Source organism: Asparagus officinalis, chromosome 4 (genome assembly GCF_001876935.1).
Source record: "Asparagus officinalis chromosome 4, Aspof.V1, whole genome shotgun sequence".
Taxonomy (NCBI): domain Eukaryota; kingdom Viridiplantae; phylum Streptophyta; class Magnoliopsida; order Asparagales; family Asparagaceae; genus Asparagus; species Asparagus officinalis.
In genome coordinates this window covers 12,529,985-12,554,320 of record NC_033797.1, presented here as the reverse complement: position 1 = coordinate 12,554,320, position 24,336 = coordinate 12,529,985, and the positions used below count along the sequence as shown (strand labels likewise).

The 24,336-nt window shown below is 35.4% G+C and overlaps 1 protein-coding gene across 1 annotated transcript in view; it reads right to left on the bottom strand.

The window, feature by feature from the left end:
• Positions 1 to 21,265, bottom strand: part of LOC109836649 (ABC transporter D family member 1) — a 43,917-nt gene extending 22,652 nt beyond the window's left edge. The window contains exons 1-15 of the mRNA XM_020404620.1: positions 21,109 to 21,265; positions 15,948 to 16,111; positions 12,216 to 12,501; positions 11,853 to 12,077; positions 9,053 to 9,250; positions 8,262 to 8,716; positions 7,052 to 7,190; positions 6,882 to 6,960; positions 4,791 to 5,029; positions 4,334 to 4,638; positions 4,135 to 4,246; positions 3,880 to 4,038; positions 3,507 to 3,606; positions 3,331 to 3,439; positions 1,001 to 1,091 (exon numbers count right to left, since the gene is read on the bottom strand). Coding sequence (XP_020260209.1) covers positions 1,001 to 1,091; positions 3,331 to 3,439; positions 3,507 to 3,606; positions 3,880 to 4,038; positions 4,135 to 4,246; positions 4,334 to 4,638; positions 4,791 to 5,029; positions 6,882 to 6,960; positions 7,052 to 7,190; positions 8,262 to 8,716; positions 9,053 to 9,250; positions 11,853 to 12,077; positions 12,216 to 12,501; positions 15,948 to 16,009 — 2,559 coding nt within the window. The 5' untranslated portion in view covers positions 16,010 to 16,111; positions 21,109 to 21,265. The remainder of the gene's footprint in view (positions 1 to 1,000; positions 1,092 to 3,330; positions 3,440 to 3,506; positions 3,607 to 3,879; positions 4,039 to 4,134; positions 4,247 to 4,333; positions 4,639 to 4,790; positions 5,030 to 6,881; positions 6,961 to 7,051; positions 7,191 to 8,261; positions 8,717 to 9,052; positions 9,251 to 11,852; positions 12,078 to 12,215; positions 12,502 to 15,947; positions 16,112 to 21,108) is intronic.

Here is a 24,336-nt window from a genome sequence, read left to right as displayed (position 1 = left end):
CGTTATATACAACCAATTTTTTCAATCTATATGTTTTGGACGGTATATAAGTAAAAAAATTAGGCAAGTATTGAGTTATAGTTACTCATGCATCAAGCAATTGTAAAATTAACAGTTTTACAATAGTACAACTAAATAGACAATGAAAATTGTATTAGAAGTGTTGAAACATCATGATTTTTATTTTATAGATGTTTTGAGACATTTTGATCATGATGTATAGAATGGATCGTCTATTAGAATAGCTTAATCCGTGCATTGAGAGGTTCATCCTTAGGTTTAATCTAAGGTGACTCCTTAGAAATATGTACGTACACATTTAAAATTGCCCACTTAAAAATGTTCTCCATTTGATTACGCATGTTTAGATGAGTGGATGAGAAGTAGCCACTTCATTACCAATTTTCTTAACTACTGATTTTGTTTTGAGATTCATACTAGAATGTGCTATACGTCAAGGCACGCATCTCAGAAATAATATTGATGCGCAGCAAAAATATCAAAGCAAAATTAAGGAATAATAAGTTGGTGGATAAGAGCTTCAATCTACTTAATTTCATTCTAGTTTTACTCTCTCTATACAAACACATATATAGATAGAGGAATATATGTATCCTTCATGCTAATAACTAAATTTTGTTCTTGGTAAAGAGGTGGTCACTTCTCATCCACTCATCTACTAGGTGAGTAATCATCATCTACTAGGTGAGTAATCAAGTGGGGACCATTTTCATATGAGGCACCTTTAAATGTGTGGATGAGAACCGGTCACCTTATTACTAAGTACCAATTTTGTCCTTGGCACCAAGGATACTTATTTTTCTAATATATGTGTGTGCACGCGCACGCGCGTGTGTACACACACATAGAGAGATGAGATAGAGCGAGAGAATAGCATGCCTTAAGTGAAAGAATAGTGAAGCAAGTAATTCATGCTAGTATAGAATGGTTCTGAATGAACTTCATGATGCACAAGTAGATAAGAAAATCCAGTGTATACCTTATAAAAAGAATTATTTTTCAAATAATTCTCAAGTAGATGATGAGTCAAACGAATTCGCCACCCAAGTGCGAGCCTTGATGTCAAAGACCTGTAAATAAACCAAGGGATATATTGGGCTTCACTGAATAAATGAACTAATAATTCCAAATTTTATTTACACGACTTTGCAATTAGAATGAGCAAAAGAGCGCAGGCATATATTAACCATGTAAGTTCCTTAAGAAACTTATGTGTGCAGATCAGCTCTGTGGTGAAACAGGGATAGGACTGGAGTTCCGTTCGACGGTTAGTGTTACAGTTAAATAGGTTCAAGCTTTGTCCTTTGTGTTTTGAGTTTGAAAATAGTTAAGGGTAAAGACTAGCAGTTTTTCAGCTGGGTTAGGGTTGGAGTAGAGTTGTGATTAGCATTAGGGCATAGTATACAATTAAGGTGACACGTTAGGTAGGGTTAGGGATATTTGCTGTGGACACAAAAAACTAATGCAATCATAGAATATTCTTCAAAAATCTATTACTTCCAAGCCTGATCTGTGAGGTATGGTTTTAAGTTTTAAAAAAAATTATGATTTTAAAACCATTATCTGCAATCACAAAGTATTCTTCAAAAAGCTACCAGTGAGAGATCTAATATCTCTTGAGCCAATGTGTCAGTCAAAAATGTTCGGGATATCATCAGATGCCACCAGTTCGGGACAACTCTGAAAAACTTGTTGGTTCAGGGTTCATAGAGATCACATCTATGTCACGAGAGCATCCTAGAGCACATCATGCATCACATGGAGTACATATTCTTAAAGGGTCCTAAAAACATGTTGCACCAGAAGCCAGGAGGACAAGTATAAACTATGATTCAAGAATCCAACAAGAATGCAATTATATATTTTGCTACAACAACTAAATATAAAGATCGCACAAACAAACACGTAAACTTAATACACAAGACATTTCTGATACGAAGTAACACTGAATTGAAAGTATGCAGAACATTCGCAACTTCTGGGATTGCTTGTCTGCATGATATAAGCAGGCAGCAGCCACTGTTTTTAAAATATAGCACATATTGACGTTCAAGAAATACCTTCGAGTACACCTTTGGTACACCTTCACTATTTAATATCAGTCAATCATCAAGACGGTAAAATCAAGAATGATGTACTCTATAGAACTAATCTGCATGCTTAAAATGGAGTGCCTCTAGAGTTCTATGTGATCATAGAATATGTATTTACATGGGTACTTCCATCATGAATCCCAACACATACGGGACACGAACAATCCTTGAATATATGCATACATTTATTCACACATGCACTCTATTATATAATACATGTTATAGTTTAAAACACTTGTCATACTCCTTGGATGTATATCCTATGCTTCCCATCCACTTCTTGAAACTTGTGGGCATGGATTGGGTTTGTTACAGCCCACACCCAGTGAAAACTAGGATTTTAAAGGTCATTTGAGTATCCACTTTGAAAATGAGCCATGTCCCAATACCCTGTCTTTTACAAATTTGGTGTGTCCAATACCCACATCCGTACCCACGCCCATAATCGCACCGTACCCGTTTCAGTGCAGCATATTAGAATACCTACAGGACAACTATATACTAACAATATCATATGGTTATGTTCAGCAATTAAGAGATGGCATGTGCGGAGAAATGAGTCTAACTGAAGTGAATACACACTAAGATACAGGATACAAAATGAGTTCAAGGTTGCTCCTGATAAAAGGAGAGAATCAATTGAGATGGTTTGTCCATGTGTAATGAATGCAACTAAATGCACCAGTTAAGAGAAGTCAGAAGATTATATTTAATGGGGAAAGGACTAGAGGTTAAGATTAACGGTTAACTTGGTTGGAAGCAATTAAGAAGTTTATTTTAATGGTTAGCTTAATGGAGAAGATAACATTTAACAAAACAGAATGGAAGAATAAGATTCGTGTAGCCAACTCCAAAATTTTGGGATAAAGGCTTTGTTGTTGTTTAAAGTTAAACTACATATACACATAAACTCATTTTATAAAGGCAGCGCTAAAGCAATATATCAACTATATTTTGCATAACATTAGCCAATTGGCAGTACCTGAATACACGAAAATACACATCTATGTGTGGATAAATCTTGCAACACTTGTACATCTCAAAAACCAAGGCACACATAAAAAGGAGAGAAACCAAATGACTTGTGAAAAGATAACACCAGTTTTACTTCTGATAAAATTGCATCAATAAGCTATACTCCAATAAAGGTACCCAAACTACAGTCTAGTTAAACATTTTACTGCCTAGTTAACTCCTCGATAAATGACCACCATACCTCAGAGAAGGTGCAACAATGGAGTTTGCAGCACTTTGAAGAACACTTATACCCGTTAATCTAACAAATGCAGCCTTATCTTGTTCCAAAACATATTTAACGCTGGTACCTGTAAAACATAAGAAAAAATGTGAAGCATCTGCCACCAATTTTTCTGTAACGAATTCTAAGCATACCATTCAAAGAAGCTATGCGATCTGAGATCCATGTCCTGGATACTACAAGTAAGGCAACTGAAAACAACTGTGCACCCTGTTTATCTAGCAGCCTCGGCACCTAGATTTGAAGCAGACAACATAAGAGAACAAAGCAAAAAAGCTCATTCTTATGCAAGTAAAAAATTCCCTTCTGGGCCCCAAATCATCTTTTAAGAAAATGGTAATCAGATTGTTAAAATAAACTGAGAATGTCAATTTTCAATATTTACTTGAAATAAACAGGACATCTCCTCAACAAAAGTACATACAGCTAAAAGAGATCGAGGACTCAAGTAATCATCAAGGATGTCAACCTAAAGTAGAATGAACCCTGCAGGTTTTAAATGCTTACCAGCACTTTAAACATTGCAGAAACTCTTAAAGGCAATGCCCTTGGAGTATTTTTAAGTTGTGGAACAATGGGCAAAGAAACTTTGTGCTCTAGGATAGGAGATGATGCTATCAGCTCCGTTGAATAAGAAAGCTCTTTGGAATTAGGAAAGGTATTTATCTGCAAGATTGAGGACATTAACAAAAGACAAATAAATTATGCAGAATATAACGACATAAAACATGCCTTGGACTGTGAACATATAAAAGCTCCAACCTTTCCGGCAGCAGTAAAAGCTCTCTGAACAGCTAGAGCATCACTTTGACGATCAGTTTCTGATGATTTTAACAAATTAGGATCCCTTTCACTGGGATATTGTAAATAATCCCTGCAAAATTCATAACAACTTGAAATGTCCATGATTAACTAGTGATTCAAATAGAACTGAAAGAAACAAACAACCATTGATCTTAACCTCTTAGACTGAACACTCCATCCTCCTTCTCCATCTAATGACAAAACCATGTCATGAAATGCAACTAATGCAGGGCGGTGTGATATAGTAATGCATGATGTGCCCATTGCCCGAACCTTAGAACAGAACCTTTCCTCCATATCAGTTGTAACAGCACTTGTACACTCATCCAAAATAGCAAACTTAGGCTTATGATAAAATAGCCTGGCCATTCCCAGCCTCTGTTGCTCGCCCAGAGAAAGTTCATCACCCCAGTTTATTTCCTTATCCAACGGATAACGTTCCAGCAAGTACTCAAGGTCAACCTGACAATTGAAATGGATAGTAACCTCTTACTTCATGCAGGCAACTTACACTGTATATGGCTCAAAGAAAAGAAGAAACAAACTGTGTATGTGACTCAATGGGGAAAAAATAGGGAGTTGCTCAGGTAACAGAAATTTGTGAATGGCCTTACATTTTTCAACAGTTCAACCATCCCTTCATGGGTAAGTGGTTCAGTCTCTTGATCTGCGGTAAGAGGATAAATTAGCTGATCACGGAGTGTTCCAAAAGCTGTATATGGGCGTTGTGGCACATAAAATATTTCCTTATTGAGATCAGAACCAATCCCAGGTTTCACTATGTGGCCAGACACCAATGGCCAGAGGCCTCCAAGAACTCGGAAAAGGGAGCTTTTCCCGCTTCCATTAGGTCCTGAACAAGTAACAAAAAGATAAGAGAAGCTTTAAATAGAAAGAAATGCTTGAACAAAATGGGAACAGTTGCCTATTCAAAAGTGCGTTTTCCAAAATAAATTTCCATGCATGCTACATATCAATCAAACATTTTGATGGTACATGATTGTTCTTTGGTGCGGTGGAGGGGGCGCGGGCGGCGCGGCATTATTAATTGTTATATAAATCATAAAATAATATGAAAATAAAGCATAGTATATGGATAACAAAACACCACTTATTCCACCAAAGTAAAATAAGCATTAATTAAAGTTGGATTCAACTTAAATGACCTCTGATAAAAGCCAAATACAAGAAACAGCAAAGTAGTGGATTACCTAGAAAACTATCACTTAAAAAATCTAAAAGTAATGAATTATATTGAACAACAAATTAAAAACAATGATTAGGTCATTAAAATTTTGTACAGAGCAATTATCGAGGAAAATTGACAAATGACTAACCATAAATGCTTGTAAAGTACATAATTCAAAAGAAGTGCGAAAAAATATCAAAGGACGATTACAATCAAACAAGTTACTACTATTTCATATGGATAAGCATAAAGCTGAAATAATGTAATATCAAGTTTTGATATTAGAAGTTGATTAAAAATCTATGAATAATCCTAAAACAGAAAAATTTCTTGATAACGAATATAAATGAAAACAGTTTTATATAAGTGTTACTTAGATTTGTTAAATTTCATATCATCAAAAAATTAATTTGTCTACTTGCATACTAAAATAGCTTATTAATTCAGTTAAATCATTTTGCAAACTAATAATGCATCAAATTATATCCTGATACAAGATTTCATGCATTCAGTCTAAACTTTAGCAGTATTAAAAATTACTAAAGAGTTTGATATTGAGAAACCAAAACCACCAAACTTCCAAAATTGGCAATATCGATATATCAGCCACAATACGAAGATTTCAAATCTTAGTTCAGATCAAGCAGAGTTTGAATCCCAACAAAAAATAGGGGGCAGACGCTTTAAAAGATATAGAAGATCAAAAGTTTGGATTTTCAGTTTTATGCCATAAATATGAGTCTGAATATCAAATCAACTAGCTATATTTCAACCATCTATGGTGGCTATTTGATGCATGGTGATTTGATTGCTTTTAAGAACTCTAAATAAGATATTTCAGATTGAACCATAAAATTTAATTTGCTTTGCCTATCATTGGATTTGAATAGGAAGGATCTGCTTATGAACCCTTCCAGAGAGGATCTTGTGTGCGCGCGCACGTGCAGACGCAGATTAATGTCAGATTTACTTTTACACCTACTCAAGCAAAGAGCTACAGGGTTCTATTTTAGATTCCTTCCATCTCAAAAAAAAGATGTAGAGCCATTTCTTAAATGTCAATAATTTGAACAAGAACCACAGATATCACTAATTAATTGAAAACAATAGCAACTACTACCCAAGTAATTATATACAGCTAACATACAGTAAAATAGAAAATAAAATCGGTATGCAATGACTTGTAAACTAAGATGCCAGTGCAAGAAGGTAGTAATGGTTAATATTTCAAGCATGAAAATTTTTCTTATTATATTTACTTCTGAAAAGTTTCCCTTTCTTGCAAAAATCTCAAAAGGTAACACTTTAACGGTAAACTCAAGCAATCCCATTTAAGACAAATAAAATGTCAAAAACAGAACCGCTTCTAAAATTTCTCATTTAAAAGACGAACATTGCTAGAAGAATCTAGGGAATCTGGTGTATATTTCAAATGAAGACCATATAATAGAAAAGATTCAGTACCTTGCATAACTATACAACATAACAAAAAAAGAAAAAAAATTCTGTAACTTACCGGTGATCAAAAGGTTAGAACCAGATTCCACCCTAAGAGTCAAGTTGTCCACTAATACATTTTCTGTCGGTGTTACTACCTGCAGAAATTTATAAGCAGTAATAGGGAATCACGAACAAAGCTAAAAAATTTTAAATAAAATCAACGATGTTCTCAAAGATTTATAATACCTTGACACCTGCAAACTCGATATAATTAGCTTCACTAATATAATTCCTGCTTGAGTTCTTCTGAATTGATGTTTTTTCATGCACCTCAGATAATTCTCTTGAAACAAGCATTAGCTCATGAATACGGTCAGCATAACCACTGAAACAAGAAAATTTCAGTTGGAAAATTTCCAGGAAAGAAGATTGGCATCAGAAATTGTCATACAGAACATCAAAACAGTGACAATGTTCTAGATCAGAATAAGCAAACTAGGGATCAGACTTTTCTGCTAAAGTTAAGTGATGATGTATGCAGACTGTATCACATGCTAATAGTTGCAGTGGTTATATGTATGAGAGAACTAATGCAATTAAAGCTGACAGCAAAGTTTATGCATTGTATCAAGGTAGTGATTTGTAAGACCTCAGGCACCTGTCAAGCTACACGAGTCACTCAAATGAATGGCCCACCTTGTTCATATTCTTCTTATATATGCATTTTGAAAGCTTTTATGAAATCCAAATGGGTGATTTCTTTCTACGTTAAACAACCTTACATTTTGCAATACTAGGAAGAACGGATGGATAAGAGATACTCAAAGCACGTTAAGACATAACGTTTTATCAACAGGACAGGTAGATATTTTCAAAGCACATACTTTTATCCCTGTACATTGTGATGTATACATCAAGATGAATGGAATGGATTATCCAAGAGGTGGTTCATCATTGTAGTTTGATAGGAACAAATAAACTTTTAGCTTGTTTACACAAAACTATAAAGTGCCACCAACATTCATGTGCATGAGCAGATGATGCAAGTGTATAGGTGCATGCACGCATTTGTATCTATATGCTGAAGATAAATAAAGATACTAAATAAGGAGGATGGTCGTCTATGGAACTCCTAGCTTGAATAGATTAAGGCGCAATTATGTGGCAAAGCAAGTCACATACTCAATATAATAGTGCCACCCGCCTTAAAATCACATAGATTTCCTAATATTGCTGGAAACTTTAAAATGAAAAGGAAAAATATTTGCAACACTTTAAACAACACAGCAGTCGAATAAGCTGAAACCAGTAATGTGATGCATATTAAAAAGTATACCTCTAAATATTGACACAATATATGTAAGAACAAGAAGATCAGTTATCCACTCGAATATTGCTCAAATAAGCAATATGCTAAAGAAATTAGACAGTCCAATTCAAGAAATGACGTAATAACCTGAGTCTATTTAACCGTCTGGAGCTGATAGAGAGAGTCCCAAGAGACTGAAAAAGAGAAATTATAACACTTGTATGATAACGGAGATTGCTCAACATCTCTGCTCTTCCTATTGTTGAAGAATCAGATCGTAGATTGCCACCAAAAAATGGTTCAATGATCAGGACAACTCCCACTGTGGCACCGAGATACTTCAATAAGAAATCTTGAATCATTCCAAACCACCAATGGTCATGAAGAACGAGATTCAAGTGCCTAATAAGAGTTTTGAACTTCTTCTTGATGTAGGAAGATTCTCTATTCTCTCCCCCATAAAATGCAACACTTTCAGCATGGGTCCTTAGCCGTGAGTGAAGCTGCCGATATTCCCCTTCTAACTGCTGCTCCTTGGACATCAATTTCCCGAATGCAGGGGAGAAGTTCCTAATCACGGACCCTGCCCCTATTACATATGCCTGAAAGCAACAAGAATGTTCTGCTGTGAAGGTAGACCTTATCATAACAGATAACAAAAAATACCACCACAAAAGAAAAATATAAGCATTTTATTCTAATACAAAAACATTTTATGGGAATATGTTATAGAAAAGTATGAAGCAGTTACTAATTGACTCATGGCTATATGCAATAAGTGTGCAGAAATGGTGGTGTGTTATAGGGACAAGACTATAAAGCATGCTTACATTTGCTGTGATACAAGACCAAAAAACACATTAAGGAAACCGAATCAATAACAGAACTGCATTGAAAATAACTAGCCAAACTATTTGCAAAAGAAAGGCACATTATACCAGTATCCAGAGCACATATTTTGGACTTGCATAAGAACAGAGGCGCCAGGTATAGAGCAGCCCATCTGTGACTGCAGTGAGATCCTCCTGTACAAGATCACTCAATTCTGAACAAAATTTTGGTATATCACTCGCAATGCGCTGCTCTGGGTTAGTGATTCTGTCATCTACATGTGATATTTTATAGTACGCCATATTCTGCATCATTGTAGAAACAAATTAAAAAATCAATAAGTTCAAGAACAATAATAAAAATATAGTGATAGAAACACTATCCATGAATCACTAGCAGTCGAGAACTAAGACACTATACCGGGAGCTCGCAGAAAAGCAGAAGTCAAAAATTTGTCCATGCAGCACTAATAAAGAACTGACTTCTTTTGTTATCCAAAAAAATCAGGAAAAATAGATGAAAGAAAGAGCATTTTCATGGACCAAAAAGACCATCATCCTGTCCTGTGAGAAAATGTTTTCAATTATGCAAGAAAAGAGCATTTTCATGGACCAGACCATCACTTTGCCCTCCAGAAAATGTTTTCAACAATGCAAGAAGCCAAATTTTCTTGATCATCAGTTTTTCCTCTTTTTTCTTGTTTAGTTCTTTCATTTTCTTTTTTGCAATGGGAGTCAGCCAGTGAGGACATAATATCAGCCATACAGGCAGGTGAACGTCAAAACTGAGATCCCAGACTTCTCTCTAATAAGAGCTCCACATAATTCAATTATAATTTATTTTGTGATGAGTGTTTTCATTCCTCAGCCTGACTGCAAAATATATTCAAGACAATATTATTTTCTGCTACAAGAAAAGGGAAAAAAATGTCTTTATGTGAATTAAGTTTTTTAGCAAAGGCCTTTATTTTGTTTCTACAGGAAATAGCATTCTGACAAATGCAATGGCATGTAACAAGAAACTTAAACAGCTTTGATTTAGATACAAATAGATTTTAGAATTAAAAGGGTAAATAGCATAGAGCATCAGGCATGACAGTATAACCACTATAGGTACTGTTTAATTATATAAACGGACAAGAACACACATGCCAATAACATAGAATTGTGAAACGTAAACACATAGCTGATTTTAGTATAAATTATAAAATTCTAGAAATAACTTATGCAAAAAGCATAATGTAGAGGAACATTCATAAAAAGTCTTTGATTAGTGTAAAGGCACATCCAGTAAGAACTTGTTTAGTCCTATTAGTTATAATTGTAATAGATAAAATATATTGGATAATTAGTTATATTATCAGCAACTATATTTCTGGAATATATAGTTCATACTAATATTGCTAAATATTAAGGCCCTGGTAGTTTCTTGAATTCCTATACATTATTCTACATATTCTATGTAAATCCTCAGAGGGTAGAACTGAGAACATAGAATCGTAAATTATAGTATAGCATCCGTCAATTCAATTCAAGTAGTTCAAAGCTGGCTATTTTCTCTACTGACATCCATGGTACTTACACTGTAACTTGTCACTATCAACAGAATTTTTTTTAAAGCAGTTGTATCTATGTAGAATAAATCATCAAAGATAATTTTGTTTCTCGGACATAGGCAGTGGAACAAACCAACAGAGTTTGCATTACTCATATCTCAGGTAGGCACATTAAAATATTCATAGGTAGATGCAAAATAGTAATTATACACAAATAGTTGTACACATAAATATCTACAGGTAGTATACTGCTGATCAGGTCCACACAGTGACCCAGCAGAAAAAAACTAGGGACTAGTAATGAGTTGAAAATTCAAATGAGAGCAAATCCATGGATCCGCTATAGACCCAAGAAGTCCATACTTAAAACATCCAACACTTGATAAAATTCTTAGTTCTAGACATTTATGATATTTATCATATTACTTACAAGTAGCTACATGGGGATATCCAGGTCCCTCTCAGACATATCCACTCCAGCACTAGTATGCATCATGCTATATCATAAATCTAAACATAGCCAGGTAATTTGATTACCAGAAGTTCTGAACTGCGACCTCAACCAGAAAACACCTCAACCAGAAGACAATTGTTGATGAGTAAAAATTATCACATTTAACAAAACTAATGTGAGCCTTACGAAAAATTGAACATGCTGCATTAAGAGGATGCAAGCATTTTACATCAAACTGCAGCAGGGTTCCAAACGTCCAACTTGTACGTGATTCATACCCAGTGATCAATAACATCTTGGGTCAAAGTCTTCTTGGCAAGAACTAGCCTAGAGCAGCACCAACCAAAATAGGAATAAGTTGGGTCCAAGTCTAATTATCAACCCCTGGTTTGCAGGTCAGACCAATAAATAATGCTTTAGGACATTATACACTAGGAAAACCATACTGTTTGTTTCCTGTAGGAGTAGAAAAGTGCAAATTTGGAGAGGCCAGCAGTGCATTGATAATGATTTGGCATGCAAAACTACATGAATTTCACTGAAGAAAATGTGATAATACATTTTCCTTGGGGCTTTAAATGAACGCAGTACATATTTGGAGTGCACCAATATGTATGAAAGAAATTCAGATGACTATCCTCATAAAGTAAACTGTTCAAAATGGCAGAAGTAATTTGGAAAGTGAATGGTGCTCAGAAACCACAAAATCTGAGAATATGGATCGTTATAGAAACCAAAAGGTGCACACGTCATCATAGGAGAAATGTATGGATAAATACCAATTTAAGAAGCATTACTCAAGGAAAGCATTTAGCATAAACTCAATCATTAAATGAAGAGAATTAAACAAACATGTTCCAATGGATTTGTTTGTAAGGAAAAGAAAAGGTAAATTTACCTCAAAATAATCAGCATGTATGAGATCCGTCAATATTTTTCTGAACCGCAAACCTAAGGCCCCTGTCAAATATTTTGAAGTGGAAAATAATGTCGACTGGAGAAAACATAAGAGAAGATTTTCGATGATTAGGCGTAAGAAAGTCGGTACACGCCGTAGAAAAGCAGCTCGAAACAAGAACCCTTGCACTTTTGCCAGTCTATTACTCAAGGCGGTTCTCATAACCTGTAACACGAATAAATTTATGACATAAACATGTGGTATCATTAAACAATCAGCAGAATGTAATTATTATATTGAATTTAAGAATCAGCTTCCTTGCGAAGGCAAGATGGAAAATAAACGCCACTAGTAATTACTAACCACTGTAGCAACTAAAGCCATGAGATTGCGCATGCCATTTCTTCCCATCTGGGAAAGTAGGATAGCAGCTAAAACATGTAGAGATTTTAATCCACTCCTTTTCCTTCTTGACTTCCTGATGGACTTGTCATCAACACCATTCTGACTCAATTTTCCTTTCCCAGACTCAGATGCAACATCAGAAGCAGAAGAGTCAGGTCTGATCAACCTTTTCTGGTGTCTAGACCTCAGGTATGCAACGGTTCCACCAGCAACTAGAGCACCTGTGACCGTAACAAGTGTTCTCCTGTAGGAAATTAATGGTTAGACGAATTCAATGGCGCGACAAACAAAATTAATATAGGAACAAAAGGCTTGCACAAGATAGTTCCGCATACCTTGAAGATTGAACAACCACAGATCTATTAAGGATAAGTGGATAATATTTACCAAGACAATGACCAAAACAAACCTTTTACACATGTTTTGTGCAGATTTTTTTCTCCATGTGATCCATCATTGGTTTACATCCCCCATAAATAAGGGAAAAAAATTCCAGTCACATAAATACAGTTGTTTCATCACCTACTCGTATATTGGTCTAACTACTCTACTAGTTGACTCTTTTTCAAAATCATTTCAGCATTATCCATTTATTTTCTTATGAATCATTCTTCAGGATCTGTCAATCCCTCAGATAAAACTGCACCAGCACAGATTTCTCGGTATTTAACGCACATCTTAATTTTTCGCATTCGGTTAAACATTAAATTGGTGATCTAAAGCAACTTGATCAATAGGTTGATGTGTGTATGAACGTGTTACAAGTTGAGAAACTCAGAAAATTTAGTTCTATCGATAACAAATCACAACATAGATTATTTATAGGAAATTTAGAATTTAGTATTTTTATTGATGCGTCTTGTAACTGCAGATCAAGGTTTAGTCATAACAAGTCGTTTAAAACTGTATTAAAAATCCAGAATTCCCACGTCCTCTAAAATTGATGCTCACTAACCTAAGAGAAGCCAATATAGATACACTTATACAGACTTGACGCTACATAACACACCAGCTCAATAATGTCAACAAATTCTATGAAGTGTACGATAAACCAGTAATCACAATTCGCATGGCAGGCTGAGTCCTGTTCAACATGGTTCAGACATGATGTAGATTCACAACACAATTGCCCATACTTCACAGAATGTAATTTACAATATTTACATGACCTTTAGAACAGAGTTTGATAAGCCAGTAATCGCAATTCGCACGGCAGGTTGAGTCACGTTCAACATGGTTCAGACATGATGTAGATTCACAACACAATTGCCTTTACTTCACAGAATGTAATTTACAATATTTACATGACCTTTAGACAGAGTTTGGTCCCACCAAAAATCTGAGTTTGCTCATTGCAAGTTTCAAACTTTCCCGTCTGTTATGGTTCTAGTTTTAGTAACAAAAAGGAATCGAAACATATCCAAAAATAAATGCTAAAACAATTATTAACCAGAGTTTACCCACAATTGGATAAAGTGAAACTTGAATCTAAGTTCATATACAATATTAGTTTAACTTTAACTAACCAAACATTGATCCAATGTAAATCTATCAACCCTGTAATATTGACTCCAAATCAAACCTTGCATGGAACGAAGTTCGTTCCAATTCACGAGACGGAACGGGAGTGTGGTACGCCACTTATGTAGAATCAAGTACGATGGGGTAGCTTATATGGTATGTTAGGGAAAATGGTAAGCTTTAGGTCCGGTTTTTTAGTATATGAATCTGAGTTTCTTAATGTACAATTTTCTGCAAGAGTCAAATTGAAGGTTCAGTAATGGTAAAAGAATTCTTAAGTTGCGATTGAAGTATGCTCTTTTTGTTGTTTATTATTTCAACAATCGTTGTTTTTTCCAAAAGTTTCACTAATTTGAATTCTAAATCATGTCATCTAAGTTAGCAAACTGGGTCGCGTTGGAACACGACCAAATACGCTTGTGTACCGTGTTCCAGGACAGTTGAACCCGGGTTGTGGTTTGCTATAGTGTCCCACGCTCACAACATCTCTTATGGCTGGTGATATATCCAATCATTTGGAATGTATGTGCTTCCTTCTTTTTAAACATTCAAGGTAATAGCAAGTTGAGCATGCTTTAAACAGAAATTTCTAGCCCTTTTGTACGGTTTATCTAGCTACACACTGAAATCAATAATCAACCCTTTTTTCCTTTTTTTCCCCAAAAGTGAAAAACCTAGCTTCAATCATATAGATAGTTTGGTATTTTAATTTCCGTGTTCCAAACTTCCATGGTATAAATATATAATAAATTCAGCTATCTCAATTTTGACAGCCCGCAAAACCTGTTGGGATTGCAACAGGTCAGATTTGGATCACATCTCATAAGATTAAGTTGCAAATCTAGATCCACTAAGAAATTTTATTATCCACCAGAGGATCCAAAGATTTTGATTTGAATTGTGCATCATCCAATACTTTTCTTCATGAATATATCAAATTTGATCAAGAATCAGATAGTAACTTGTAATTCTTTTGTTCACATTGTTACTTTAATTTCTATCTATGACAATATCATTCATATCCAAGTATGATTACACAAACGAAGGCAAATAATGTTTGGGTAGGAAAGATGTATTTTAGTTGGAAGCAAGTAAACTAATCTAATAAACTTCTCTGGCTGTCGGGCTTAAATTTTTGAGAAGCAAGTCTAGATCTAATAAGGAAAAGGGTCTGTTTCTAGAATATGTATCTAGATCCGATAAACCGTTTGGGCTTGAATCATAGAATCAGGTTATCAGATTATCAGACCCCATTACCACCCCAAGCTGGAAGCAAGTTACAAAAAATGGTTGAGTAAGAAAGAAGTGGTCATAAGGCTTCAGGACTAGCGATAAGGGAAGAAGGTCCTTCCCGTCCCCAACCACCCCTGCAGCCAAAGAAAGGGGAAACAGGTTGGCTTTCCTAGCCTTGAATGAAAAAATAATAGCATGCTCTAATCTCATGAATGATCCTCCCAAATACTCCCAAATAACGAATAAGGCCCAACTAGGTCAATTCCAGAAGACCGTGTTAAAAAATACTAGGCACTCATGCATCGTCAATTATGCAGAGTTAAATAGCTTCAAGGACCACTGATGCTAGCCACAAAACAAGGCTAAAAAAACCATCACGTCCTTGCAGTGCGACCAAAATAACCAGAACACCATATAAGTAGCATGCTTCCGCATATACTCTTGCTGGAACCACTACAAAAACCTATATAAATTACCACATAAGGATCACAGACAATAAGACACCAATTGCTCTTTGTTTGTCTTTGCATGTTCCACAATCATATCACTCAAAGTTGTGGGTCCTGGCCAAGCTTACCTTTGAGTACTTCCACAAAAGCCCACCTCGCAAACAGGCACGAATCCAGACAGATATCACCTCCACATAAGGATCACTTGTATGTCAGAAACTTCAACCGAATCACATTATTAAATATCACAGAATGTCGAGGATCATATTTGACAGGACAACTTTGATTCTAGGTGATTTCCAATGTTTGCCAGTTAATAGCATCTACATATTGCTTTACGTGTCTTGATGATTAACTATAGAGCTAATCAAATTCAAGTAACTTTTATTTTTCATAAAATTATTACTTTAATTAGTCCTTCCTACATGAATGATGTGGTGCTAGAAATACAATGCAGACAAGCAAACTTAAAGGAAATATGTTCTACCTTCTGGAGGCAAATATATTTCGCCCATGCTCTGTCAGTGGCAATAACTGAAGAGAAGGCATGCCTTAAATATGTTCTCCCCTGATAAAATATCAATCAATGATGTACATTTCTTCACTATTACGAAAAGGAAGACTAACTCTCATGACCAAGCTAAGTCTGGCCTGCAAATACAGAAGATTAAAAGACTACATTAATATAATATTGAATAAAATAAAAAATAACTAAGTTACAAATCTAAGAAACATCATATAACAAGGTGATCCTTGAATGACATCAAAAGATTATCAGTTACATCATAACATAAGGTGACAAGGGATTAATTACAAACCAGCAATCTGATACATTTTCCAAGACCAATATAAGGAACCATGGATTTCTGTGATTATAGAGTAACTAAAAATTAGAAAAGATGAAATGTGAGCGAATATGCTTAAAGTTTAATCCTTGATAATTACAGCCACATCCAAAATTTCCAACGAAAAACATCCATATAGAAGAGCAGACAACAACTATAATAAAGTCTCTTTGGATCTGTAAGGATGAGCTCACACCTTAAGTTAAAGATGGAACCTATCAGGAGAATAGCCTCATGCCAAAATTGAACTTTTCACTTTAATAGCAGTGGAACTTGTTACTGTGATAGTCAGGGTCATCTAGTAGTCGACTCATTTATGTGATATTAGTATGAATTGACAAATCAGTTACTAAAGCTTAAAGCTTCAGCTGATAAGGATGTTAAGAAAAAGTCAAAAATGATATTCTACATGCCATCTATTCTTTTAATCAAATAGTAAATTAGAATATTTATTATAAAGTTTCCTAAAGACTTTACCAATTGGAGTTAAAAATTGAAGTGAATCCCAACAATCTTTATTTTCTACTAAAGTACAAAGCTGTGTTTTCATTCATAAAAAACTGAAAGTTTCCCAATTTTTAGTGAAATATAATAAGGGGCATTAGCTTATTTACATGAAACATCTTAACCAAAATTCAAACATGATGCTTACTTAAATGATATTACACTTATGCAAAAGTATGTTCCAACAAGAACCTGAAACTGAATCTAAGACAACTTAGGGACTGGAAAAAATATTTCAACCATTACAGACATGGCTTAAGAAATGCCAACAGAGCTTCTCCCATATTCATTCGCCATTTGACTGAAGGCAAAAAGGAAAGGTAAAAAGATAAGGAGACTCTTGGAAGTTCACCTACCATCCTCTAAATTCTAAAATCCAGTGAATTGTTAGATGCCTTAAACCTAAACTTTCTATTATTAAATTTTAGGAGGCTAGTATTATCATAGGTGCTTTTAAAGAAAACTAAGAGCTCATGTTTGTGCTGATGTTTCTCCTCTTTTGAATTCCTGAATCTGAGATTTTCTCGGAAAAAAGACGTTTTCATTTTAGGACTTTAAATGTTTAAGCTTATTCTTGTTTGATGGCAAGACTCTATCCGGAATATATTGGTCTCAGAGATGTCTGAGTGGTTTTATGGAATTCCAGTAGAAACATTCGTGGAGATTTATTGGACTCAGGGGACATACTCAATTTTCATCTGGTACAGATTATTTACAATACTTGATCTATTCAGATAAACCAACAAGGTACATCAGTGTTTAGTTGTTTAAACATATGAGTCTAGTAAACAAATGAAATAGATATGGAAAAAGAACAATTCAGCAATTACTCTGTTCCATTGGAGCTGTTTCGGCAAAACTCAACAGAATTATTAGATCTTTGTATGGATAAATTTTAATTTTATGTGAAAATTATAGATTTGTACATGAAGTTAACAGTTTACTTTACGATACTATTTTCACTATGTTGTTTATTATAACGATCTTTAACTGGCCTATCATGATTTGCTGATGGTATAAAATCTATGAAAACTGATAAAGTTTTTACCACTGAATATAACCAGACTAATCGCATGCTAAATAGGTGCCATTTTATATAGTTATTGATTTATTATTTGATTTAGCAATTTTACAGATTTTTGGTTGTCTACTTGATTTTATCAAAGAATATTTCTTAACGATTTTTATACTAATTTTAGCAGGACCCAGCAAAAAGTTATTTGTTACATTAGACTTCTATACCTATAGAAGACGATAGTTCTAACTTGTACTCTTAAGTGTTGTATGAGTTACTTCATGGTATACTTATCCAATCACCATTGATGTTCAAAGTGAATAGAGGATTACGAATAGGGTACAGTAGGAAGATAAAGATTTTGAGAGGCAAGGTGCTAGAGTACTGTTCAACATGTCTCCATACTTACAAATTAATATTTTATGTGAGTACATGTGTTTACAAATATGGACCTTTTTGGGTTGAATTACAATTGTGGTGGCACACATTACAGTGAGACTACATTGGTATAAGACGGACATGGGGATATCAACCAATTTTGATGGTGTACATATGAAAGGTTTAGATCTACCATCATTGATAAGAGAGCATGGTTTAGTATTGGAGCTTCACACATGTAGGATGTTCATGTGATGTAAGATGACATTGTTGATACAAATTGTTTATAGATATAGCCATATAGGTTTTAGTTTCTAACTAGAATTGTCCAATATATCTTGAATTCATGAAAGTTATTATACATGGTTGTTGGTATATTGCACCAGAATAGAGGTCAATCTTAAATATATTGTTTAGATATATGACAAAAATTGATAATCTTAAGGGTGTGACTTGAGATGTACTGAGTGCATGCAATTTCTTATTGATTGACAGCACTGAAACCCAGAATATGACCACATAAGATCTTATGACATGACATCTCTTTTCTAAATGGTTTCCCAATTTAATCCTTATAGCCAACTAAAAATCATTTTCAAGGCACTGAGCTATGATGATCACTCCAAAAAGCTTAACTACATAACACTATATGAAGCTTTACCCGAGCTAGAGGATTTTCTAAACCTCTCATAGCTTTAGTACTATCAATAATATCTACGTGATATATTTGAAATATCAAGAAGCACATAATCACAGTAGTTGAAGCCAATATGATTCAGAAAACATTGACCTTTTCCAAAACAATGCCCAGCACCAATACAAATTTTTCCAAAACCCTTCCTTACAAATACGATGCACCAGTTGATGTGCAGTCATTATGTAACATATTTTAACTTTGGTTCATATTTGTGGTCATATTAATTTTCCATCAAGTCAAAATGTGTTAGGAGTAGAAAATAAAATTTCTCTATGGAAGTCTTAAATTTGAACAAGATGGAAAGTAATTGAAGGCCCAGAGTAATTTCTCTAACTAATGAAGATATCCGAGGATTGCCTTAACTCCTATTATCCAATGGTATTTTGCAAAAGAATGACATCCATTCAAATAAGGGATAGAAAGATAAACTCAGGTTCAAGAGCCTTTCCTCCGAATTTCCTGTTGCCATTGATTTTTTGCTCTAACTAGAACGAACGGGCACTTTGCACCGTTTTCAATATGTTAGTTTCTTGTCATTCAAAATGGTAAGGGAGTATTACGCTAGATTCATGTAGCTTCCAACTTCTATCTAGTATAGTTAGTGCTTTCGAAAAGAATAATAATCTTTACAATTTTACATGACAAGTTGTGTATACACTGAAAAATACATTTTTCATTTAAAATATAAAACTTATGTTAGCTATTTGTCTTTCTCACTCTAATAATACTAATATAGTAATATGCATATGTATTTATGTCCGTGCATAATGTATGTGTGCATGTATATATGAATACATATTTTTTGTATGTCATCATGTATGTTTCAACATATGTGCATGAATGTGTGTGTGGGATGTGAAACTATTAAACAGCTGATTTACTAAAACTGAAGTGGTTAAACATTATGTCTCTCTTTATTACTCCACTCTTCCATTACCTCTTTCTAAAAAACAATAAGGCTCAAGGCAGCAGCTTCCAGTTCCTCCTCCTACTCCTTAGACAGAAACCTATTACTTTTTGGGCTAGGCAAATGCTTAGGTAGTCTTTTTCACTAATCGTTAAAAAGTGCTATCTTACCACTATTAAGAGATTGGAGAATATTTATATCACTGAAATTCTGAGTTAAAGAATATGCAACAGTGTTATTACTTTGTACCAAGTTTGTGTGTTTAGGAAACACATTCACGCATGTAAAATGAATGATCGATTACAAGGTGAGTAGTCTGTTCAAGAGCTTTGTCTTCAAGAGAGTAGTTACTCTCGATGACAATGTCCATCCTGCCCCCTCCAACCCCCAACCCCCCCCCCCCAACCAACAAACCAAAAAAAAACCACCCACCCAGCAATCAAAGGATAATGAGGGGGGGGGGGGGGGGGGCCTACACCATTCATGCATGACACTAGACCTGCACATCTCCGGCATGTACCCCGACCACACAATGCAAGGAGGGGGGGGGCTACACCATTCATGCATGACACTAAACCCGCCACATCTCCCGGCATGTGCCCGGCCACACATATGCGGGGGGGGGGGGGGGGGGGGGGTACACCATTCATGCATACACAAAACCCAATCTCCCGGCAAGTACCTGACCACACATATGCAACCGCAAGTGTGCATGCACACATGCGCATGAAATAAAAAATATAATAGGTACGAATGATCCTAGGACGGGAGTGCCGGGTCAATGTAAATGAGCATTATATTTCTGTAGTGGTTTAGATTGCCAGGACTGAGGGTAACAGGCTAATAGGTATTAAGTTCCCATCCACCATCCCACCCCAAGGCACTGAAAGTTACTCCCAACAATTTAACCTAATCCAACATCATAAAGCATCCCAGCTAACTAAACATGAATCCAGTATCAAGCGTTATCCCAAACGGCTCCCCAACTCAGTATCTTGCACGTCACAGTCTCCTCAAAACTCAAAAAATAAAAACTAAAACATCACCCCAAAAATTAGACTACAGATCCGCTTCCACAAGCAAAATAAAAAAAAATCAACAATCTTCACAAGCTGAAATCAAACATGACCCATCTCCAGAACTCAAAGCAGCTCCCAAAAATCAATTTTTAACACACGAGTACAGAATTTAGAGCTAAAACAATCTGATCACACGTCGAGCAGGAATCAACGGCAAAGAGCAAAATCGATGCAAATCAAACCACGAAATCGAAAATACAAAGAGGATGATCAGCAATCTAACCTCAGCGATGAGCAATTACGCGATTCTTGAGTCGAGATCGCTGAGATTTGGGGGTTTTTTTGGATTATTTTTGTTGAGAAGAGAGAGGGTAGAAATAAAGGAAGGACTATCGAGGAGCCGGCCCGCGTCCGGGATCAACAGGATGGGTCGCGGTTATCCCCACAAAACGATGTAATGTCGTGCCAAAATCCACACGCATGATGCCGGGGACAAACTAACGGGTTAGCCGGTTTGGCATCCGACCCGAATAAATGCGGTCGTTTTCGTTAGCTGGACTGTAGCCTGTAGGCTCCGAGTTATTAATGGGCCAAATACGGGATGATCCCTCCCAAACTAGGGGTTTTGGGTTGTTGGGGGTTACCTAATTAAAAGTTATGGGCTAGCTACCGGCCACGTTCGTATGATTGAGACGAAAATCTATCTAATTACCTCTAAATACTGTTTTGATGTTTGGGCTTTTGTGGATTTTTCTCCTTTTTCTTTTTTTCGTAACCAGTATCTTTTTGCATGCATAATTAGACCTGTCCATCCGGACCGGCCTGAGCCGGGCAAAACCGGAGCTCGGACCCGAACCCGGGTACCCCGGGCCGGGTCCGGGCCCGGGCCCGATCGGGCCGAGTTCCGGGCCGGCCCGGCCCGGCCCGGTTTAAATTCTTTATTAATAATTAATAAATCATTTACAAATTACAAGTATAAATTTATTTTGGAATTCATCGCATCACAATAGATAAGTACATCCCAACTAGGTTGGCACCTACTCACCTATATCACTATCATTTGCAACTATTTCCAAAATAATTCTTTACAAATTTTAAGCTAAGATATAAAAAATACAATTTGATGAATATTATTTATTTTTTATATCTATCTGCTAGTCCCAATTCTTTAAATTTATCTTTAATTCCAGCCATCCGATCGATGTCTTGCGTTCGCTTCTCGTACCTCCACCAATCTTGTAAGCACATCACCGCTTGTACAGTATACGGATATAAGCATGTCCTGTGGTCGTCGATCAAACATCCTGCTGTACTGAAGGCGGATTCCGAAGCTACCGTCGAAACATGCACTGTTAGTAAGTCACGAACCATGGTGGAAAGTATAGGATATGAAACTGATCCATATATTTTTCACCATTGTAAAATATCTAAAGCATTTCTTTGACATTTAACTAAAGAAGCAGATAAATATTCATCTATTTCAGAAACCTCTAATGATGACGATCCAAGTCTAGATCCACCAGTTAGCTCAGGTATCATTGCATACCTATCAAAACTTATACTTTTACCTCGGGATGAGCTCCAAGAAACCGAAGCTGTAGACTGTTGTGTAGCTACACCATGTCTAGCTGCATACTCATCATATAAGGTTTGAAAATAATTTCTAATAGCTAAATGATGAGTAGTAGCAGTAATAGTGGTTCCATCATCTAAGTCTATAATCTGATTACCATACAAGGATTGTAACAAACTTCGAAGGTCAATATCCTTCAAGCATGGATCAATAAGAACCTCCAAACCAAAAATATGAGGAATAGGCCTAAAGTACTTATTAAATTTGCTCTCCATTTAAAAAATCATAGGTCCAAAAGTATCATCCATACGAAATTTCCCAAAAAAAATTTGAATATTTAAAATTTGTAAAGTAGCTAAAGTAATGGTTGGATAATAACAGCCAGATAATAACATTGTAGCATCATAAAAAACTTGTAACATTTTATTTAAATTACATATAATTGTTCATTCATCTTCAGTTATTCCATAAGTGCTACCAGAACTAGAACTAGAAGCATAATAATTTATAAAATCAGTTATAATGTCTTTATATTCTATTGCTACACTTAACATTGCATAGGTAGAATTCCACCTATGGTCAACATCTTTTAGAATTAGTCTGGGCTTTATATTTTTTCTTTTATAAAATTGTTTCCATCTTTTAAGTCTTTGTTCAGAAGCATTATGCATATAAGCAACTGTTCTAACCTTTTCTATCATGGGTTTAATTTCAGTAAATGCACTTTGAACAATTAAATTTAAAATATGACAGATACACCTAATATGAAAAAGATCACTATGACATGACAATGACAGAGTTGATCTGATAAAATCAACAGCTATATTGTTATTACTTACATTATCTAGTGAAAGAAAAAATATTCTTTCTGAAATTTCTAATTTCATAAGTTCTTCAATTATTAAATTTACAACATTAATACCAGTATGTGACTCTTCTATTATAATAAAAGAAACAACTCTTTTAAACATTTGCCATTTTTTATCAATCCAGTGTGCTGTGATACATAAATATCCAGTTTGTGCTCTAGATGTCCAAATATCAGAAGTTAAAGAAAATTTACGATTTAAATTTTTAAAATAAGAAATTATTTTTCCTTGTTCCTCCTGATAATATTTTAAAATATCACGTTGACAGGTTTGACGAGAACATTTTTTAAATGCAGGATAAAAACCATCTCTAAACATATCTTCAAATTCATCATCTTCTACTAATTTAAAAGGAAGGTTTTTAAGAATGATAAACCTGATTACGCATTTCCTGGCTCTGGCAGCGTCATAGTTCCAACTACCGAGACTATCAGAAGAGGAGGATTGAGAAATCATAGATTGTCGGATATCACCTTGAGGAGTCTGGCCTTTGTTGTGTTTATCTAAGTGGCGTTCGAGGTGGTTGGTGTCGCTCTTATGATGAGCTTGAAAAATCTTGCCGCACAACGCACACTTAGCCTTCTGAGTGAGGATCCTACCGTGCTCATCCTTGGTGACGTCGATCTTCTCGTAAAAATTCCACACATCGGATCTTGGCCTTTTAGGAGCTCTTGGTGCAGATTCGTCGCCACCGGATTCGGGATTAACTTCGGTAGGAGTAGACCCAGTAGGATGACTCATTTCAAGATCAGGAGATAGGTTTTACTCTTCATAATCAGATCCGGAAGCCATTTGATGAAAGGATTAGAAAGTATAAGAGTATAAGAGTATAAGAGAGTATAAGAGTATAAGAGAGAAGTAGATGAGTTTTGGTGTGAAAAAAACAAATGAAAACCCCCCCTCTATTTATAGAGCCAGCCACCTAAACAAATGACCAAAATAACCTCACAAAATAGCTGTTTTTTGACTGTTTTTGGGGACAAACGGTCAAAAGACCGTTTATGGCCGTTGTAGCCGGCCCGGGCTGTTTTGGCCACAACGATCACGAGAGTGACCGTTGTGGCCGGTC